Source organism: Drosophila elegans, unplaced genomic scaffold (assembly GCF_018152505.1).
Source record: "Drosophila elegans isolate 14027-0461.03 unplaced genomic scaffold, ASM1815250v1 contig_149, whole genome shotgun sequence".
NCBI lineage: Eukaryota > Metazoa > Arthropoda > Insecta > Diptera > Drosophilidae > Drosophila > Drosophila elegans.
Window position 1 is genome coordinate 5,679,414 of NW_024545513.1, and position 21,853 is coordinate 5,701,266.

Consider the following 21,853-nt stretch of genomic DNA (forward strand, 5'->3'; position numbering starts at 1 on the left):
GACATTTTTTTTACTATAGTATACTATTTTTTTGCGCATAGGTGTAGCGGAAAACACCCGTCCCAATTTCGCTGTCATTTGTTCTAACAGAATTGTATGCAATAAATAAAAATTACACGTTCAACAATTTCTATCTGGGCGCTGTGATCTTCTTTCAACAATGGACGGTAGGGTTGCCACCTCCACTTCGGACCCTTTTCTCGCCGCCCGCCCTTTGTGGCCTTCTAATTGGATATGTTCAACGTTCGACGTTCGACGTTCGTCTTTGACTTTGGCTTTTGACTTGACTCAACTTTCCAGGCCAGACAACGGCCACATTCCTTTCGAGGATAACCCAAGAATGGAGATGGGGGTGGGCAAAGAAAAATGTCGCTGGCAACTCTTTTCTTTTTTTTTTTTTTTTTTGTGTGTCGCTGCAACCCTGCCGGGGCAATCAGAACTTATGTTTACCCCAATTAAGGTGAACACGAGACCGTTTTTGCGATCCAATGAGTTAGAAACAAGATAAAGGACCCAAAGCCCGGACAATAAGCCCAGGCTCTGCTCTATCCGGGGTCCCAGTGCCCGACCCCGCTGCCTGGGATCCCACGTTTCAGGACCCAGGACCCAGGACCCAGAACCCTGTTCCTTTTCCTGCTCCTGCTCACACTGGAAATATTTAATGGGGCCTTAAAACATACAGGCCATTTTTATAAAATAATGGAAATGATTTTATGATTTTATTTTAATGGTAGGTTTTTTATTTTGGCTTAAACTTTCTGAAAAGTGTTACAATGTATTTTATTATAACTCGAGGGTATGTATTATTTTTGGCAATATTCGAAACACTTTATTTAAAGCGATGATTATAGTGTAACTTTAAAATGTTTTTTTTTTTTTTTTATTTAAATTTAATGCAATCAAGTCTTAATGATTACGCATTTGAATAAGATTGAAGGAATGGTGAAAACTGGATTATTATTTTCTTTAGTAGCCTTTTATTTATTTTTGTAACATTATATCTATATTTTTTGTGCAGTGCATGTTTGCCGCCTGCTGCCGTGCATGTTTATGTGTCCTCGTCCTTCCCACAACAATGCTCCAGGATCGTCGAGGGGCGGAGCAAAGAGGGGCTGGCCAGGGACGGGGAAAAAAGGGAGCTCGAAGGACCAGCTCTGAATGCCGGAGCAATGATTAAAAATTGTGCAAGCGTGTGGCGGCCAGCGATGTCGATTGCGGTTCAACTTTCAGTCGCAAAACTGTGGCAGCTCTTCAAGGGGCAAAAAATCAAAGGGGTGGCGATAGGGGGTGCTTAGGGGGCTAAGCCTACCCCCCACCCCTTACACACACACACACACACACACATACACAGAATAACGGCGAGAGAGGCTCAGGCAAGTTGCAAAATCCAAAAACCAAAGTCGTTCGCTTTTATTGTCATTTGTATGCGTCCTGTGTGGAGAAAGAGTAAGGGCAGGGACGGTGGGCGAGGTGGATTCTCCGAGGGGGGTTATAAGGGGATCTAGGCGGCCTAAGTCTGCCACTTGAGATGCCGGCGTGAGGCGAGCCTAAAGTGGAAGCCACTTGGGCCCAGCGGAAGTGCAGCTAAAAACAAGGTAAAAGGGTAAAACAAATTGTATGTTTATTAACATGATAATAAAAATCATTTCGATGCTAGGCGACCAATTTTAAGTTTTATACAGAAAAAAAAAATTATATTTGACCAAATAGTAGTTGGTTTTCAAAGGTGGGAGGATTACCTCTAAGGAAAGACAATAAATTCTACTTTTTGGGGATTAAAACATGTTGAATAATTTATTAGGTCTTAGTGTACCCTCCCTATCAAGATTTTATTTAATTAAAGCTATATCCAACAACTGCAGGACCGCCCCTCGTGACTCACGCACGCCGCGGGTCGCTCGAGAGTTCTGAATTCCGGATTCCGGATTCCGCTTCCACTTGGAACTGCAGCCTTAAACCTTTCCTGCCGGCCGATAACTTGCAGTGAACACGATTCCCCGATTCGGCCTCAAAATACTCATTAGCCATAACGACCACCCTGCTGGGAGGGTGTATATATGTACAGTTAGGAGCTTTTGAGGCCTAGGGGGAGGAACGGAGGGGGGACCCAGGACGAAGGACGAAGGACATGCCGGCTGTGTCGATGTCCATGTCTATCTATTGTCAACCATCAGCCACGCATGCAGCGCCGGGATCAAAGGAAAAGGAAAGGAAAGGAGCCAAAAGCTGGAGCCCGGACTCCTGGTTACTCTGCTTTGTTTTCGGCTGGACGCTGCCAGGCAAGCCCTAATACACTGCACAAAAAAATGACACTATTTAGGGGCTTGCTCCCAAAATTTAAATTATTTTGATTATTCACACTTTAACAATATTTTCTGTTTAAAAACATAAAATTATGTTTAAAAAACTACCAATATAGCATAGCACCATATTATTAAATGGCTAGAAACTCATTCAAGTTCGAGATCAAGTGTAATTTACCCAAAAATGAATAAAAAACTAAAAAAGTTCCGCTACTTATTTAATTTAAATCTTAAAGTCACAAAACAAAAATAGGATATTGACAGAAAGGTGTGATATTTTTTATTGTAATAAATATAATATGAATTAAGCCTTAACTCATTTCCCAAAACTAATTACAGCTGCCAATACACTACTTATTTATTTGAAATCTTAGTCACAAAACAAAGAAAAGAGTAAATGTATAATTTTTTTGAAATTAGATTTCTCGCAGTGTATATGGGACCTGGAGACGTGGCCTATCTGCGCTCTTCCACTATTTACACTCGGCTCATTTTATCTAGTTCGATTGGCAATTTATCTGGAAATGCTTTGTCTGTGCTTACCTTAATAATTGGAGAGGCGCAATATCGGTTTTTGAATCTTAATTTCTGCGAAGGCTGGCAAAAGCGGGCAAAAGTTAACTAAGCACAAACTGTACGTCGAATCGCAACAAATGGAAATTCTGTCAGGCCTGAAATCCTTTTATAATGACAAAAGGTTTCCACCTCTAAGCCGATTACGGCAACAGCAACAGCAACAGCAACAGAAGCACTTGGAACTGCAGACTTGACGACCAAGTAATACCCCCAGGAAGCACCTGGTTTCTCGAAGGAGCTGGGGCTTACTCCTCAGTTCTAATTAGTTGGGCTGGCGATGGCGAGTGTGACTTAAGTTTTCATAAATGGAAAATGGTAAATAATAAAAACAAATTTAAAACAAAATTATGAGCTAGAGAATATACAATTAAAATGTATATACAATTGTGAACCCGAGTTCTAAACTTTGTTGTATGCATTCATAAACAGGACAATAGGAACTAATGCTATACAAATATATTTAAATATCAATTGTTTCATGGTATGTTCCATTCTATAGTTTTTGATTCATACCTTTTTAAGTACCTAAAATTTGCCATTTTATTTTCGTTTATTTGTTATGATATTAATGAGTAGCGATCCGAATAGGAAGTATCATATAGAAGCAGGTCTTATCCGCAAATAACATCTTTAAAAGAATAATAATTCGTTTTGTTTTGCATTTTTCCAAAGTGTATTTGTTTATTAAGTGTAAATATGTTTTAAGTGTGCTTTTGTGAGTGTATATGTGTGTGAGTGTGAGTGTGTGTGTGTGTGTGTGTGTGCGGCTTAAAGTGAACAGCAAGAAAATATATGGAAGTAAGTGTGCTCCTTGGACATCCTCCATCCGATCCTCCATCCGATCCTCCATCCGATCCTCCATCCGATCCTCCATCCGATCCTCCATCCGATCCTCCATCCGATCCTCCATCCGATCCTCCATCCGATCCTCCATCCGATCCTCCATCCGATCCTCCATCCGATCCTCCATCCGATCCTCCATCCGATCCTCCATCCGATCCTCCATCCGATCCTCCATCCGATCCTCCATCCGATCCTCCATCCGATCCTCCATCCGATCCTCCATCCGATTCAACAGATTCCGCTTCAGAAGTCGACGTCTTCATCGCCGAGATCCTCTTCCACTGCAAACATGGGCAGGATGAAGCGCACCTGGGCGCGCTGGTGCTGCTGCTGCTGCTGTTGCTGCTGCTGCTGCTGCTGCAGGGTGCTCCCCATGAGCTCCATATTGCCCAACCCGGACCACTGATAGGAGCCGCCACTAAAGACGGACGTTGTTGTTGGCGGTGGCGGCGGCGGCGGCGGTGGTGGCGGGGGCGGGAGCGAGTGTGTGGGCGATTGCGGTTGCCCCTCCAGCAGGCGCAGCAAGGTAGTCGGATGCTCAATGGCCATGTGGTCGACCAGACCCGTCACGCGGTCCGGACACGAGGACGGCACGGACACGCAGAGCGGACAGATGACCGGCGTGCGCACCGCCCGGTGTCGCTTCTGGCAGTGCTTGATCAATTCGCCGGAGGTCATGCCCATCTCGCCGCACAGCGGGCACGTGAAGCTGTCGGCGCACATGAACGGAATCTCTTCGCCGCCGAAGTGCAGCTCGCGGGCGGCGCGGTCCAGCAGGCACTGGAAGGGGTGCGCCGGCGAGTGGTCAGCGGTCATCGCCCCGAGTTCGTAGCAGTCGGAGCACAGGTCGAAGTCCGCGCAGCGCAGGCACTTGTAGCGGTAGTGCCGAAACTGCGTGGTGCCGCAGCCGTCGCAGTTCACGTTCCAGTACAGGGCCATCTCCGTCTCAGACAATCCTGCAAGAATTGCAAGAAAATAAAATAAGTTTCGAGGCTACGGAAACTTGCCTACACAAGTTAACAGTCAGTTTTGACAGGGCCAGAGGCGTCATTGACATGCTTTGCAGGGCACACTATGTATTTTGACAATACCTTTGCCAGACTCTCAAATGTGTGTGTGTGTGTACACACATGCACACAAATGTGTTATAGAAGCCAAAGGAAAACAATCATATCACTTACTTTGGGTTGATTTCTTTACCTTACGCAATGTTTTTTTTATTTTGCTCAATTTTCTTATGCCAAATTAAAGCATTTCTGTTTACTCTTCTATGAACAAATATTTGTTTTCTTATATGTCAGTATTTTCTATGAAATTTGCATTGGGCATGTCTTCAAATCCGAATCTTGTTTTCGCTTTATTTTGTGCACAAAATTAATAAAATTCCTTAGAGAAAATTATGTCTACGATTATTTCTTTATGAACAAAATAAACTGGCTACTGGGATCTATAAATGGGTGACACTTATATCAAAGGTTGCAAAAGTATGATTTAAAATGCACAACCTTCTTTAACACAACTAGTAATATTTACCGGACAGTTTAATTTCTTTCTATTTAAAAACTTAAAATTCAATTTGTTTTCGAAATACTTACGAACGTAATAAGTAATAGTATAGTTTATTAAAATGTTTTAATTAAAGATTGTATTAGTTTTGTACTTTAGGGGGTACCCTTTTTTTCAGTATACAAATATTGAAACAAAAATTTAAAATCCAAATTTAAGGCCATCATTTTTGTAGCACAGTGTGGCCTTATCCGCGTCGAGTCAGATATATGTTCAGCCCCAAATCCACTCCCCCAACTCCTTGGAATAGCAAATTTTGCGTCGTTTTGGTTTCGTTTGTTCGCGCTTTGTACATAAATTTCATGCAAATTGACTAATTAATTTTTGCGCAATGGATTCTTATCGCATGCACTGGGCAATATATTTGATATTTGCATAATGCACGTGTATTGGCTCGGTTGCCTTCAGGTGGGTTCAGGTGATGGGCCTTAGGCCAACCCACGCACTCTCCTTGGCACCGGGCGGCTACACTGAAAACAATCTATTGCGGTTCAACTACAAGCAAATAAATCATGTGGCTAAATCACACGAGACTGAATGTCCGCAAAAAATGTTTCTTATTATCTGAAACATTTTATTTAAATTATTTCATTGTTTAAAAAAAAAATAAACCTATAAACTAAGTTTGCATTGAGCTTAAAATGTAAAGCAATTTCTTTTTAATTAAATTTGTTAATAATGATAATGAAATATTATAACTATTCATAAAACTACATAAATAGTATTTGGTGCCGTTTAAAAGACAATTTACCTTGCACATATCAATTTTTATTTTATTTTATTTTATATATTGTTAAATGATAAAACCTTCATAAAATATCAAAAAATCATACAATTTTGACTTAATCAAGATAAGGTTCAGGTAAAACAGAAATAATAAAAAAAATAAAATAAATAATAATAGGACATTTCGGCTTCCCTGTAGTGAAGTTGTTGTTTAGATTTCACCAAACAATTTCTTGTAGTGTACCCGTCGTGGTCTTGCTGCTCCTCTGCGGTGCGGTAAAAACAACAACCATTTTAATGACGGATATTAAGCATAACCACACAACTAAACGCATGGCAAAGGGGCTACACTGCGGGAAAACGGGGGGCACTAAGTGCCGTGGAGGAGGTGGAGCAGGAGGGGGGCAGGGAATTTACAATGCTTCCGTGTTTTTCCCGCAGGACAGCGACTGACTTTAAGCCTGCCAAATATGCTGATTGCAGCAATAATGATGATTATGTTTGCGCGGCCTGCATGCGCGGCTCGAATTTGTTGGCCACAGCGGAAGGAAGTCGAAAGCATTGACAATGCCAGCGACACGGAACATGGCCGAAAAGGGGTTGGCCTACCCCCTCTGAGCCCCCATCTGAGCCCCCCTCTGAGCCCCACCCCTGACCACCAAAGGGGCGCCCCAAAGGGGGGCAAGTGCAGCCACAATGCCAACGACAATGACGAGCTGCAAAGGCATTTAACGACTTGCAAATGCCACCACTCCTGCTACTCCTGCTACTCCTGCTCCTGCTCGTCCTCCTGCCACTTGAATACTTGACTACTTGACTGACTGACAAACTGACTAACTGACATCCAACAAATGCGAAAAAGAAACATCCAGCGGGTTGGTAAGCGGCAGCTTATGGAAATATTACACGACCGCAGGGCGTCACTCGGTGTTCGAAATACTCTTCCCGCAAAATAAAATGCAGCAGCTGAATTTGTAACACTTTTATGTATGGTATAAACCATAAACTCTACATCAACAAATAGTTTCAAAATATTTAAAAAAAATAAAACACATTTTGAACAATATGTAAACAATGGAATATTCTTAAGAAGGAATTTACTAGCGGACACCTAACTTAAATATGAATATTTGTTCCCTTTTTATTCAAAACATTTCTTTCCATGCAATTAATTGTTGTACCTTGACCCAGAGAAAAAACATGCTTAACTCTACAACACCTTCATTCAAATATATTATAACAATATTTCGAGTGAATAAATTTAAATTTTTTAAAGAAAATTATTGGAATTCATTGTCTTTATGTTAAATAACTAAGATTAAGTTTAATTTAAGCACAATTGTGTTTAAAACAACATAATAAGTTCAAATATAAACATATTTAATTTTGCTAAAACGTGTTTCTCTGGATGTCTTTAATTCATTTTAAATATATCCTTTTTTAATAAATTAAAAATGTTATGATTTTTATAACAAAGCACAACATTTTGGACAAACATTTCATTTTCACTTATTAGTTTTTAGAGCTACTTAAAATTCGAAAAACCCAGCTGCCCTTAGGGCATACACTGTGCAACAAAATTATTGCATTGCGTGCATAAACTTTTGCAGGGCCTGCGTATCCGAAACGCAGTCAGCTTTCCCCACCGCTTTTCCACTTGCCCACTTTTCCCCACTTTCCCAGCCCTCGGGAAACCGGCTTTTCTATTCCGGATGAGTCTTTGCCTGTGTGGCCATATTAGCAAAGTGAATTGGTTTTTATTTGTAACGGAAATGTGGAAAATTATTTTCAGCTGTTCGGTCGTTTGGTGATTTGCATAAGTCGCAGGTGACAGTCGTCGCTGTATTTTCCCAGGCACAATGTTTCCTCATCCCCCCTTGTTTTTGAGGTGCAGAGGGTCCACACACTGATAGATGAATTTAGAAATAACACAAATGTGCAGTATCAAGTTATATACATATTTTTGTTTAGTTTGTTTGATGTGTTATGAAATAACAAATCGTAATGGGTTGTGATACTTGGGTTTGGCCTCTTGAAAATACCAGGGATTTAAAAAAAATGTTGCAGTTTATTTTTTATATTAACGGAAATAAATAACAAAAATATGGTGAAATGCCAAACAAAATTTTGTTAAGTTTTCATAAGTCTTATTAATTAGGTTGTGATTATAGGATTATCCTTTCGAATATATCAAGGAAAAGATATTAGATTGTGCTTATTGGAAATGCCAAACATGAAGATTTAAATAAATCGCATCCCTTTAGCACATTGAAGTCTTTTAATAACAATGTTTTGGTTTCTAGACATTGATGGAATACACATATTTCTACCCTGAAACACTATTTAATTATGGAAATTAACTGAGACCATCTAGCTGAAAAGTTCTTGGGTTTTTCTGAGCTTGTACATTTTTTCCTCAGTGCGGCAGAGTGGCCCCAAGAATTTAAAGCAGCAGCAGTGGCTTAGTCCGATTTGCCTCTTGCCATGCATGCCCAAAGCGGCTTAAGTGAGCACTGAGCGGTGGAAAAGGGGGAGCAGCATTGCGGGGATCAGGATGAGAAGCGGGAACTGAAACAGGAACAGGATACTGAGGACGAGGACGAGTCCTTGGACTTGGAGTCCCTCGAATAACCCTCCACTGGCGACGACTGACCGGCGGTGATAAGAATTCCCGGCCAGACTTTTCCTTTTTGTCCGCCGGTTATAAACACAAGACACTTGAGTGGGGCGATTTGGGGCTATTTTGTTTATGTCTCGAAATCGGACTCGACTTACGTGCGGCTCGGCGGGGGGGCGTGGCTTAGGGGGAGTGACACAGGGGGCGGATGGCGATCGCTGGCGGTGGCGAAAAAACAACTGAGAACCTAAGCGGATTTTAGCCATTTGCCATCTTGATGATTGATTCAATGCATGTTTTCTTTCGGGTATTTTTTAGGCCATTCGGCAAGCGATTTTGGTATTTTATTTATGGCCTTTTTATTTCCACAGCTCTTTGAATAACCATAAAGTTTATGTTTAGCAAAGGGGATAACAATTCTGGGAAAAATCCATCTGTTTTTTAAAATGTAGATAATAAAATTGCGCTTTAATAAAGTTATTTAATTAAAAATGGACATATTTTGTTATAATTTCAATTCGGCTTATAATGTTCAATGTTTATAAAAATACATGGGTTCTTAAACTGCTTTTCTTTTATATTTAATAATGATTCAAACATTTTTAGAGCCATTTGACTATTTATATTTAGTTTATGAATGTCATTCAGACTGTGTTCCTTGTAATTCTTTTTAATATTTGATTAAAAACTCTTTTTTTTAATATTTGGTTAATTATTAAGTCATTAAATATGGGATTTGGGATAATATTTTCCTTCATAGTATTTGTGTTAGACCAAATATATACTACATATCCTATATTTTAAGCTCTAAGTTGATTTATTAATTGATGCCAGCTGGTTGCCGATGTTGAAGTGCCCGCAAAAGATTGGTTTTTTGGAATTTAATTCAATTTATTTTTCATTTCAGAGCTCAAGACTGGTGACTTTTGGCTAGAGGTCCTGCGGGAGATGCAGTGGATGAATTTTCCGCCACCACCCCACCTCCATCATGAATTTTCCAAGCCACCCGGCTGCCACAGTTCGCCTTTTGAGATGTATCCTCTTTGGGTTTCCGTTGGCTGCAGGTTTTTATGCATGTGGCCATTAACTGTCGGCTTTCCCCTCCCCCACTCATGGTCACCGCTTTTCCACCTTTCCACCTATGCGCTTTTCCACTTTTCCAGCCCCTTTCGAAAGCCAGGGCCGGTCATCAGCATTGCAACATTTGCTGGCTTGACTTGCAGCTGCTCGTGGGAAATCAGTTTAATGGAAATTATAGCATTCGATTACATGTCAGACTAAGCCTACATTGCTCCGCTCACTCGCCCGATTTTCCTCCGCTTTCCATCGTTTTCCCAGCCCACTTAAGTGGCCCGGATTGCGGCTCATCAAGGCAGAAGCAGATGCAAAGGCAAAGGCAAAGGCATCCAGGAAAATGGTCTCAGCTCATCGGTGTTTTTGTCAAATGCCTAAAAGTATGCAGCAAAAGAAATGGGGGAAAGCCCTGGAAAATGCAGATGGCGTTGGCTTGGAAAATCCTTCTGGTCCGAGCAGGTGAGCGGCACTTCCCCCCTGCCATTTGTCATTTAAGTGACAAACCAACGGACACTGCCAAGGCAGGCAATATAACTTCGCACAGATATGAGCAAAAAAGGGGGAAAATAGAAATAGGAAAATGGCATTATCTAATCTGATTATTTCGGGGTGGGTCCAACTGTATGCACAAATGCTCGCCGTCTCGTCACCACAGTTGAAGAAGAACGACCTTCAACACATTCAATTAAAAAAAAAAAGGTGAGCTTAATATAGAAAAATACAACTGATTTTAACAGAAGGGTAAGAAATGGAATTAAAATATTTAATTATATTTTTTAAACCATTCATGTAAGATAATAATACAATAATCCGTAGGTAGCTCTTTTCGTTTTTTTATTTTAAATAACCTGCTTTGCAAAATGAAAACCAATAAGACTGATTGTTTTATGCAGCTGGCAACATATGTTTTCAATTCCTAGTCGATTTTGAAGAAGTTTTTCCCATGACCACTTTTTTTCACAGTCATAAACATGACTGTTTTGTGCAGCTGGGGACCCATACTATCCAAACACAATCGGTTTAGAAAAATTAATACTGTTTTCATTCAAAAACTGATTTTTGAAGATCAATTTTTTGACAAATTTATTTGTTGACCAATTTTTGCATTTTTGAAAGGGGGTACATCATCATTTTTTGCAGAAATTTGAAAATCTGAAAAAATTTTAACTGTGAATGCCATTCGATTGGAAATTTTATTACGAATTCAACGGTGTATGACATTCCAACATTTGATCATTATTTCCCAGGGCTTTGACACAAAAACCACATTTTTAATGTATGTTTTGCGATTTTTGGCAATTTTTCAAACAAAATTATTTCTGAACAGTCTTTTTGTTGTAACTTTGCCAAAATGAGACCCAAAGTCAAAAAAATTGCTATTTTGAACAGCTGGCAACCTATGCCATCCATCCCTGATCGATTGAAAACAAATAATTTAGTTTTGACACAAAAACCGAATTTTGAAAAAGGTTTTTTGAAAAATTTATTTATGTCCAAATTTCTGACTTTTTTGTAAGGGGGTACATCATCATTTTTTGCAGAAATTTGAAAATCTGAAAAAATTTTAACTGTGAATGCCATTCGATTGGAAATTTTATTACGAATTCAACGGTGTATGACATTCCAACATTTGATCATTATTTCCCAGGGCTTTGACACAAAAACCACATTTTTAATGTATGTATGTTTTGCGATTTTTGGCAATTTTTCAAACAAAATTATTTCTGAACAGTCTTTTTGTTGTAACTTTGCCAAAATAAGACCCAAAGTCAAAAGAGTTGCTATTTTGAACAGCTGGCAACCTATGCCATCCATCCCTGATCGATTGAAAACAATTAATTTAGTTTTGACAAAAAAACCGAATTTTGAAAAACGTTTTCTGAAAAATTTATTTATGTCCAAATTTCTGACTTTTTTGTAAGGGGGTACATCATCATTTTTTGCAGAAATTTGAAAATCTGAAAAAATTTTAGCTGTTAATGCCATTCGATTGGAAATTTTATTACGAATTCAACGGTGTATGACATTCCAACATTTGATCATTATTTCCCAGGGCTTTGACACAAAAACCACATTTTTAATGTATGTTTTGCGATTTTTGGCAATTTTTCAAACAAAATTATTTCTGAACAGTCTTTTTGTTGTAACTTTGCCAAAATAAGACCCAAAGTCAAAAAAATTGCTATTTTGAACAGCTGGCAACCTATGCCATCCATCCCTGATCGATTGAAAACAAATAATTTAGTTTTGACACAAAAACCGAATTTTGAAAAAGGTTTTTTGAAAAATTTATTTATGTCCAAATTTCTGACTTTTTTGTAAGGGGGTACATCATCATTTTTTGCAGAAATTTGAAAATCTGAAAAAATTTTAGCTGTTAATGCCATTCGATTGGAAATTTTATTACGAATTCAACGGTGTATGACATTCCAACATTTGATCATTATTTCCCAGGGCTTTGACACAAAAACCACATTTTTAATGTATGTATGTTTTGCGATTTTTGGCAATTTTTCAAACAAAATTATTTCTGAACAGTCTTTTTGTTGTAACTTTGCCAAAATAAGACCCAAAGTCAAAAAAATTGCTATTTTGAACAGCTGGCAACCTATGCCATCCATCCCTGATCGATTGAAAACAAATAATTTAGTTTTGACACAAAAACCGAATTTTGAAAAAGGTTTTTTGAAAAATTTATTTATGTCCAAATTTCTGACTTTTTTTGTAAGGGGGTACATCATCATTTTTTGCAGAAATTTGAAAATCTGAAAAAATTTTAGCTGTTAATGCCATTCGATTGGAAATTTTATTACGAATTCAACGGTGTATGACATTCCAACATTTGATCATTATTTCCCAGGGCTTTGACACAAAAACCACATTTTTAATGTATGTATGTTTTGCGATTTTTGGCAATTTTTCAAACAAAATTATTTCTGAACAGTCTTTTTGTTGTAACTTTGCCAAAATAAGACCCAAAGTCAAAAAAATTGCTATTTTGAACAGCTGGCAACCTATGCCATCCATCCCTGATCGATTGAAAACAAATAATTTAGTTTTGACACAAAAACCGAATTTTGAAAAAGGTTTTTTGAAAAATTTATTTATGTCCAAATTTCTGACTTTTTTGTAAGGGGGTACATCATCATTTTTTGCAGAAATTTGAAAATCTGAAAAAATTTTAGCTGTTAATGCCATTCGATTGGAAATTTTATTACGAATTCAACGGTGTATGACATTCCAACATTTGATCATTATTTCCCAGGGCTTTGACACAAAAACCACATTTTTAATGTATGTTTTGCGATTTTTGGCAATTTTTCAAACAAAATTATTTCTGAACAGTCTTTTTGTTGTAACTTTGCCAAAATAAGACCCAAAGTCAAAAAAATTGCTATTTTGAACAGCTGGCAACCTATGCCATCCATCCCTGATCGATTGAAAACAAATAATTTAGTTTTGACACAAAAACCGAATTTTGAAAAAGGTTTTTTGAAAAATTTATTTATGTCCAAATTTTTGACTTTTTTGTAAGGGGGTACATCATCATTTTTTGCAGAAATTTGAAAATCTGAAAAAATTTTAGCTGTTAATGCCATTCGATTGGAAATTTTATTACGAATTCAACGGTGTATGACATTCCAACATTTGATCATTATTTACCAGGGCTTTAACACAAAAACCAAGTTTTTAATGTTTTTTTTTGGGGTTTTAGGCGATTTTTCAAACAAAATTAATTCTGAACAGTCTTTTTGTTGTAACTTTGCCAAAATAAGACCCAAAGTCAAAAGAGTTGCTATTTTGAACAGCTGGCAACCTATGCCATCCATCCCTGATCGATTGAAAACAATTAATTTAGTTTTGACAAAAAAACCGAATTTTGAAAAACGTTTTCTGAAAAATTTATTTATGTCCAAATTTCTGACTTTTTTGTAAGGGGGTACATCATCATTTTTTGCAGAAATTTGAAAATCTGAAAAAATTTTAACTGTTAATGCCATTCGATTGGAAATTTTATTACGAATTCAACGGTGTATGACATTCCAACATTTGATCATTATTTCCCAGGGCTTTGACACAAAAACCACATTTTTAATGTATGTTTTGCGATTTTTGGCAATTTTTCAAACAAAATTATTTCTGAACAGTCTTTTTGTTGTAACTTCGCCAAAATAAGACCCAAAGTCAAAAGAATTGCTATTTTGAACAGCTGGCAACCTATGCCATCCATCCCTGATCGATTGAAAACAAATAATTTAGTTTTGACACAAAAACCGAGTTTTAAAAAACGTTTTTTGAAAAATTTATTTATGTCCAAATTTCTGACTTTTTTGTAAGGGGGTACATCATCATTTTTTGCAGAAATTTGAAAATTTGAAAAAATTTTAACTGTTAATGCCATTCGATTGGAAATTTTATTACGAATTCAACGGTGTATGACATTCCAACATTTGATCATTATTTCCCAGGGCTTTGACACAAAAACCACATTTTTTAATGTATGTTTTGCGATTTTTGGCAATTTTTCAAACAAAATCATTTCTGAACAGTCTTTTTGTTGTAACTTTGCCAAAATAAGACCCAAAGTCAAAAGAATTGCTATTTTGAACAGCTGGCAACCTATGCCATCCATCCCTGATCGATTGAAAACAAATAATTTAGTTTTGACACAAAAACCGAGTTTTGAAAAACGTTTTTTGAAAAATTTATTTAAGTCGAAATTTCTGATTTTTTTGTGAAAATTTGACAAATGTTAAAATTTGTAGCTGTGAACGTCAATTGGCCATTTATTAAAAATAAACAACATTTCTCATATAGCTTTAATGACGCGTGCCATTCCAAAGAAATTTTCTGCTAAAACTTAAGCCGAAGAATCTGAGATATGAGTGTTTTTCCTCTTTGTGTTCATCTTGGGGCTACGTGATGACGCACCCCCACCGACACCGCACATTCTGCTGTGTGAAGGTCACGTGGCCGAACTGCACACCCCCTAAGACACCACCCTTTCGTTGGCTGTCGAATTTCGACAGTGAGTTTAATGAAGTGCGACGAGAAATGCAGGCAATTGAAATGCATTTGGCATTTTGCAGGGAACTCGGGGGGGTTTGTCTCGCTAAAAATTCACCTGAAGATGCAGTGTTTTTCTTATTTGAAAGCTTGTTGTTGCTGTTGTTGTTGTTTTTGTTGTTGTTGTTGCATCATCAAGGGCCGTTGAACATGCCACACGCATCGCCGAAGGAAAAGTAAAGTAAAGTAAAGTAAAGTAAGTGAGGCAAGGGTGCGCAGCCTTTGAGTGTCTTTGCGGGTCTTTGCGGTGTGGCGAAAACTGTTCCCACTCTGTTAGACTGCTGTTAAGTTTTCCTCTGCCGGCGTCTCTGCATCTGCCGGCGCCTGCGCTGGTCCTGCGAATCGTCCTTCGGATTTCCCGCTCGGCTTTCCGTTCGGCGAACTGTTCTAAAGATTTTTAGCACCCGTTGTTTTGGGACGTGACCCAACTGGGCCTCGGATTTTTGGGACTGGCCGCATTCAGCGATTCACAGCGCACAGGAGCAGTTGCACAGGGCGTATGCGCAATGTGCGTATGCGTGATATTTGGCCAGACCATGCGAAATGTGCGAGAACTTGCACGGAGTTAAATGGTAAAATCAAGGGGGAAATGGGAATGCTGAAAGAGGAAAAGGGGGTGCAAGTTGGAAATGCACTTGACTTGGAGACTTTTGCAACTTGGCTTCGTTTGGGTCAACTTCGCTGTCAGTTCAGTTCAGTTCAGTTCAGTTCAGTTCAGTTCCTGCTGCCTGCTGACTGCTGCTCCTCATTATTGCAACGCTTATGATAATAATTTCTGGCCAGTGAAGGGGATCCATCTGCAAATAGTTGGGGGGCATAGTAAATGTCAGGAATGGGGCCTCAGCAAGCGAAAAGGGAATCCGAAGAGTGATAGCCTCACCGACTGGAGTCAAAGTTCAACTCGGTAATTGTCTAGTGCTTGAATGGTTATGGAACTTTCGAGTTCCTGGAATTTCGGTCGGTGGATCAGATATCCAAGCTGGCAGCAGTAAAATTCCGAGATGGTAATGCGGGCAGCAAATTGTTAATTGGCGTCCAATGAACAATCATAAAAAATTCGAATAGCAATCAGTAATTTTAAACCCAAATATATGTGCATATTAAATGAAGTTTTTTTTGTCATTTATTTTTATAGAACTTTAATTAAATTTGAAAAAATTCTATAAATCTTTAATAGTAATCACTGAATTAACATATTGGCTGCAGCTATTTGGTATATTAAAAATAATCGTCTACACATTCCTTCAACTCACATACAAATGGGTTGATACCTATTTAATATAAACTCAAATGAACAACTTTATAATTGTATTAAAACTATTTGCAACAGCTTGTTTATTCAGCTTGAGCAACGCGAATAAAATAAAATGCAACTAATGAAAAACAAACAACCGAAAAAGCTGAAGGAGCTGAATAATATAAATACGAGTGCAAATAAATTATAATTATAATAAGTAATAAATAAAAGCAAATACAGCAAGTGGCGATGAGACTCCGCGCAGCGGTTTCACACGCAATTAACATATTCTCTCTGTTGCATTTAAATTGCTGCATATGGATTACGCGGTGGCTGCTGATTCCACCCACCGAAAGCCAACCATCCACCCACCACCCACCACCCACCACCACCCCCTCGGCGCCTTCTTTTGCTCCTTTGCCAGGTCCTTTTTTAATTACTTGTTTTTTGCTGCACGTTTTTTATTCAATTACTTGTACAAATTGCAAACAGACAAAAAAATAAAGCGGCGAGCAAAAAATGAGCAAGTAATCGGCAACGTTGTTGGGGCATCAGGTGTGCGGATAAATGTTGCAATTTGTACGATAGTCCCCGACCTCTGACCCTGCCCCCCTCCCTCGTTCCACCCATTTCCCCTTGGCAGCACCCACTTCCTCCCCAATCCACGATCCACAACTCCGGGCGTCACTTTGCAGTCGCATTAAACAATTAACAAGTGTAATTGATAAACAATTAGCGGCATTATGAGCGAGCCGCAATGCGAAAAAAGTTTTATTCACATATGCCAATGTATAAACAAAGAAAAATCGAGACCAAAACCAAGGAAACAAGAACGCAACGAGGTATACCCTAGGAAAAAAAATTAAATAGTTGTTTAGTGAAATTTGAATTCGAATCTTCTATAAAAGTACTGTTTTTTGTAGCACAAAATTTTTGTTTTATTAAAATAAACTCATTTTATATTAATTAATTAAGTAACAACCAACAAATCTTGTAAGAAATAGACATGTTAATAGAACAATTCAAATAAAAAGACATAATATTGAGTACAAACAAAAGCAGTAAAATAAATAAAAGCACTTTGCAGATTGCTTTATTAAAACCCCCAGTTAGGGTATTGGGAATATTTAAATAAATTTATGTAATAAGTGTGTGAAGCCATGTAGTACATATAATAAGGCGAGAATAATTTGTTTATGAAACCAGCCAATTCTCAGAATACGCTAATGACCAGCGCAAACAACACGTACAAAAAACATTTGATGTATTTACAGTATATTTGGACACGATCTTGGTATGTATATTTTTTACTTCGATGCCCTTTGATAAAAAACGTCTTCGAATAAGCTGAATTGTTTCGGCACTGTTAACACATTAAAAATATTTTTAATAAATAAAAAAATTTAAATATAAACAGGTTATAAGAAAAAAAATCAGCTTTACATTTTAATCAATTAATTAAATCATTTAAAAATAAAATAAAATATTAAAATTTAATACTGGAAATTAAAATAAATATTTTAATTTAAATAAAAGGCTTCATTTTTAAAGGCACAAATTATTAAATTGAATAAGATATCAATGGACCTACGGACTTGTATGGTAGGGTGCTCCCAAAAACCCCCGAAAACAAAAAAAAAAAAATGTTGCAATAATGACGAATTTATAGACCTTATTTCTAGCGGCCAGCCGAAAAACCAGTCGGATCGTGACGCCCCTTAATTTAAAGAGGGGGTGTGAGGAGGTTTTTTGGAGCCGCTAAGTGCCGTCTATATATAAGCAAACGCCCAGCGCCGATCTCCATTTAGTTGTCGTGTCGCGGGAAATCCAATCAGACGAAAATGAGAGCTGTCACATTGATATTCGGCCTGCTGCTGGTGGCCAGTAGTTGCTCCTCGGTTCTGGCCAGGCCGCAAGACAGCAGCGCCACAACGCCCAGCAGCACCACGAGCGCTACGAGCACCAATACGCCAATGCCGGAAGAATCTTCTACAAGCACCACAGCTGCGACTGCAACTACTGGGGGTGGTACCACCCCCAGCTCCTCCCCAAGTCCAGCCCCAAGTACCACCCCCAGCACCACCCTCAGTATCGCTGGGGGCAGCACCACCACCACAACCACTCCAAACCCCGATGATGAGGCCGAAAAACTGCTGCAACAATGTGCCCAGCTGAGCCGCCGGAAGAAGCGCGATAACTCGTCCTCTTCCGAAGAAGACGACAGTGGCCAGAAGAGGTCGGCGAGGAAAGAGCGCAAGCAGTTGAAGAAACTGTGCAAGCAGTTGAGGAAGCAGCAGGAGCGCAAGCAGGAGGAGGCCCAGAAATCGGCCTTAACCGAATTGGCCGATGCCTTGCGTAACTACTACCAGAAGCAGAGGAACTAAGGCCCCCAACTTAATAATTAAATAAATTGAAATATCTCTTTGTTTTATAGTAAAGTTTTTTTTTTCTCATACCAAAATTAAACGAATAAAAAAGTTATAGTATTAAAAAGTTTAACTTTATTGGATGTTATGTTATGGAAAAGGCATTAATTGATTTATTTGCTGGTAAATTTGGAGAAAAACAATGAGTTAATTGTTAAACAATATGAAATTAATACGACATTAATTTCACAGCGAGAAGTATCTGTTGCTTATTATTAACCACATTTGATATGCAAATTTAAATAATATATTTAACTTATAAATTAGCTTGCATAGCTTGCCCCAGATTTGTAAGCAAATTTATCAAAAATTGGAGTAGAAAACGTAAAGAAGCTATCCAAATTTTTGGCTTTGCACTTTTTTCCGTTTTAAGTTCAACAAATCAAGACAAATAGTAGAAAGTACAAACAAATTTGATTGGTAATCTAAGCATTATTTTTTTTAAACATTAGCATTGCATACGTCAACAAAATCATTGAAAACGTGAACTAATTTCGGGCTTACAATTTTCTACAAAGAGAGAGAAACTTTCTTTTGAGCCTAAACTATTTCGCATTATTTAAGATTAATATTTTCATCGCATTTTGCTGATTAAGTCGTTTTATTATTTATTAAAAACACAACCTTAACAAAGAAGAATATGATTTACTATTACATGTGCAATATTTCCGCTAAACTCAACCAGAAATAGAAACCTAAACAGCACCAAACCGGTTTTTTTGGTGCCCAACAAGTTTTACGCAGTTACACCAATTTTTTACAAGGGCAATTAAAATGGCTAAACAATTTTTGATAAATAAAAGCAAAGTTTTACAGCCTAGGAAATGAAATGATGATTTTTTGTTTTCTGCATATTTGAACCTCCTTTGCTTTTGGCCAGTTGTGGCTTGAGGTCAATTTGAAAATGCGAACTGCTGGCCAAGAAAGCAATTTGCATAATCAACATATGAGAAAATCAAGCGCAAAGAGACGAGAATTTTTGGACAGCGGCGAAAATCGAAAAAGAAATATGAATGCTAATTAGTTTGAGCCATTGAACTCTGCTCGATGAAGAGGGGATGTGGGACGGCATAGGATTGGCCTTACTTCACTGAAAAAAAAAGTAATGGCCTAACCATGTGTGGTCTTAGATTAAGAATTTTAAAATTAATTGAATTATTAAATCACTGACAAAAATGTTACTGTCATAACCAAATGTGATCTCAGTTAAAAATATTGTTTAATAAATTGAATATTAAATTGAGCTGAATAATAATTTGTATAGACATGAAACCTTAATAGATATTTTTAACTTAAACCTAAGATATGTCAAGAACTAAAAAATATTGATTATTTATTTGTTTTTTTTTTTGTCAAAGAAGGATTTTAAAAACTTGACATATAAATTATCTATAAACATTTAAATCACATGTGTATAGCTTCAAAACCCATCCAAAAGAAGCTGTTTCAATCAAATGTCTTTGAGTCCCAACAATTGAGTATTAGAATACATATTTTTTGGCCAGTGTACGGCCTGGCAAAATGGGTTGCCCTGGCCCCATTCTCCAGATGACACGCTTTGAACCCGCGAAGTTAATTATGCAAAAATCCCAAGACGAAAGAGGCCGAGCAGCGATATTCTGGTCGAAGTGCCGTTAGCCAGAGAGTTGATATAAGCCGGGATCGCGGCTTGGACAGCGATTCAGTCAGTCGAGAAGCCAACAAGAGCTAAGATGATGTGCGGCAAGGGATTCGGGATGATCCTGGTCCTGCTCTGGGCCACGGCCCTTTTCAGCGACCTTTCGCTGGTGAGCGGTAAATTTTTTTGCCCTCGATTTGGTTGGCCCGAAAGTAACCCATGACTGTGTGTCTGCTTTTTTTTCCGTTCTCGTTCTGTGTCAAAGGTCAAACGGTGGCGCCGCTAACGAGCTCCACCAGTGCCCCGCCCAAAGTGGAGGTCAAGCCCACGAAGCCGATGATAGTGAATGCGCCGCCAAGGAAAATGGCTCAGCCCGAGCCAGCCAAGTCGAATGGCAGCAAGCCGCTGCAGGTCACCGGCTTCATCACCAAGTCGGGCAGCATCTACGAGATCGAGGACAAGAACGGCTCCATCGGCTCGATCGAGGGTCGCCAGAACGACCAGATCGTGTGCAACTACGGCAATGTGGTGATCTACAGCGATGTGCCCTGCGACCAGGTGAAGAATGTGCGTGTGGGCGAGGTCAAACCCTTGAAGGAGGAGCCCGCTATGGAGGCTACCACCGAAAAGAATCAGTCGGAGGGCGAGCAGCAGGCGCAGGAGCAGCAAATGGGCGACAAGGTTGAGGATCAGAACGAGGATCAGAACGAGGATCAGGACCAGATGGAGGAGCAGCAACAGGAGCAGCAGCCCAATCATCCCAGGGGTCAGCAGAACAATCGTCGGCGTCGTCGCCGCCCCCAGCAGCAGCAGCAAAAGTTGAAGCAACAACGTCGTCGCCGCCAGCAGCAACAGCAGAAGTTGCAGCAGCAACGTCGTCGCCGCAACGGCAATGGCAACAACAATCTGCGACGTCGTCGCAACCGCAACGGCAACAACAACAACAACAACAGGATTCGCCAGCAGCAAAGACGTCGTCGCCCCAACAACAACAGCAACAACAGCAGGAGACGCATCAACAACAACAACCAGCGACATCAGCAAAATCGCCGACAGCAGCAACAGCGCCGCCAACGTCCCAACAGCAACATCAATCGACCACAGCAGCAGCAACAACGACGTCGCCTTCGCGACGGCAATAACTGAATGGGTTAAGGGAAAGCCTGCTGGCACGGGTTAAGGGTTAACCCACGACCTCTGACCCCCTCAGCGCTTCAGCCCTTGATAGCCCCAGAAACCCCCCTTCCGAATAAAGCTACAACAAATGAAAGCAACAAACAAACGAAAGCCCAAATGGAAAATTCACTTTGAGTTGGTCTTTTTGGTCCTGGGGAATCAACACGGGGCAGTAATTAAAACAAGTGCAGTCCACAGCGACAAACAGAAAGAGATGGCCAGCGAGGGGCTAGAAAGAGACGCCTAGAGTGGCTAGCTTAAGCAAGAATATGTTTGATTTTACTGGAATTGTAATACCATACGAAATAGTAGATTCAAGACAAAAAGGTCGCCATTTAGAAACAATTATGGGGCGGGAAAATAAGTCAGTTCAGTTCCAAAGCTTAATTATATTTAATTTAGGTGTTACACACAATATATTTTAATAGTACCCAAATATGTTTGTGGCCTGTATCTTATTTTAGCTCGGTTAGAGCTGAAAACCCCCACGAAATTGGATTTTTACTGCCAAAAGTCTGGAAAAATTCAAACTAGGTTTATGTTTTTAATCAAATTCCTGGCCAATATTGCTTAAAAGCTGGAATGTCATAACATTTTTAATCGAAATTAATGAAAACTTTATTT

At 39.0% G+C, this 21,853-nt stretch overlaps 4 protein-coding genes across 6 annotated transcripts; 2 read left to right on the plus strand and 2 right to left on the minus strand.

The window, feature by feature from the left end:
• Positions 1-1,878: 1,878 nt before the first annotated feature.
• LOC121467483 (dibasic-processing endoprotease-like) lies at positions 1,879-3,945 on the minus strand. Its single transcript, XM_041708907.1, has 2 exons — positions 3,659-3,945; positions 1,879-2,038 (listed from the first exon to the last, which is right to left on the minus strand). Exons 1-2 carry the CDS (start codon positions 3,943-3,945, stop codon positions 1,879-1,881), a joined length of 447 nt encoding a protein of 148 aa, XP_041564841.1.
• LOC108140592 (E3 ubiquitin-protein ligase KCMF1) lies at positions 3,874-8,848 on the minus strand. 3 transcript variants are annotated; one of them, XM_041710672.1, is made up of 2 exons: positions 8,790-8,848; positions 3,874-4,678 (listed from the first exon to the last, which is right to left on the minus strand). In XM_041710672.1, exon 2 carries the CDS (start codon positions 4,659-4,661, stop codon positions 3,966-3,968), a length of 696 nt encoding a protein of 231 aa, XP_041566606.1. In that variant the 5' UTR covers positions 4,662-4,678; positions 8,790-8,848; the 3' UTR covers positions 3,874-3,965. The 3 variants fall into 3 exon arrangements, with proteins under 3 accessions (XP_041566606.1, XP_041566605.1, XP_041566607.1); XM_041710671.1 differs by lacking the exon at positions 8,790-8,848 and adding an exon at positions 4,923-5,163; XM_041710673.1 differs by lacking the exon at positions 8,790-8,848 and adding an exon at positions 4,734-4,764.
• An 8,959-nt stretch (positions 8,849-17,807) lies between these two features.
• LOC108140691 (cell wall protein DAN4) lies at positions 17,808-18,447 on the plus strand. Its single transcript, XM_017263644.2, has one exon. It carries the CDS (start codon positions 17,851-17,853, stop codon positions 18,391-18,393), a length of 543 nt encoding a protein of 180 aa, XP_017119133.1. The 5' UTR covers positions 17,808-17,850; the 3' UTR covers positions 18,394-18,447.
• Positions 18,448-20,137: 1,690 nt separating this feature from the next.
• On the plus strand, positions 20,138-21,199 carry LOC108140597 (myb-like protein P). The gene is made up of 2 exons (XM_017263508.1): positions 20,138-20,229; positions 20,319-21,199. Exons 1-2 carry the CDS (start codon positions 20,148-20,150, stop codon positions 21,197-21,199), a joined length of 963 nt encoding a protein of 320 aa, XP_017118997.1. The 5' UTR covers positions 20,138-20,147.
• Positions 21,200-21,853: the final 654 nt, after the last annotated feature.

What these genes read in the sequence shown, in the direction of transcription:
- LOC121467483 (XM_041708907.1), bottom strand. Translation starts at nt 3,945, where the DNA reads ATGGAGGATCGGATGGAGGATCGGATGGAGGATCGGATGGAGGATCGG. An exon ending in CTTCCATATATTTTCTTGCT is followed by an intron (nt 2,039 to 3,658) that starts GTTCACTTTAAG and finishes CCCTCCCAGCAG; the next exon opens with GGTGGTCGTTATGGCTAATG.
- LOC108140592 (XM_041710672.1), bottom strand. Translation starts at nt 4,661, where the DNA reads ATGGCCCTGTACTGGAACGTGAACTGCGACGGCTGCGGCACCACGCAG.
- LOC108140691 (XM_017263644.2), top strand. Translation starts at nt 17,851, where the DNA reads ATGAGAGCTGTCACATTGATATTCGGCCTGCTGCTGGTGGCCAGTAGT.
- LOC108140597 (XM_017263508.1), top strand. Translation starts at nt 20,148, where the DNA reads ATGATGTGCGGCAAGGGATTCGGGATGATCCTGGTCCTGCTCTGGGCC. An exon ending in CGACCTTTCGCTGGTGAGCG is followed by an intron (nt 20,230 to 20,318) that starts GTAAATTTTTTT and finishes TCTGTGTCAAAG; the next exon opens with GTCAAACGGTGGCGCCGCTA.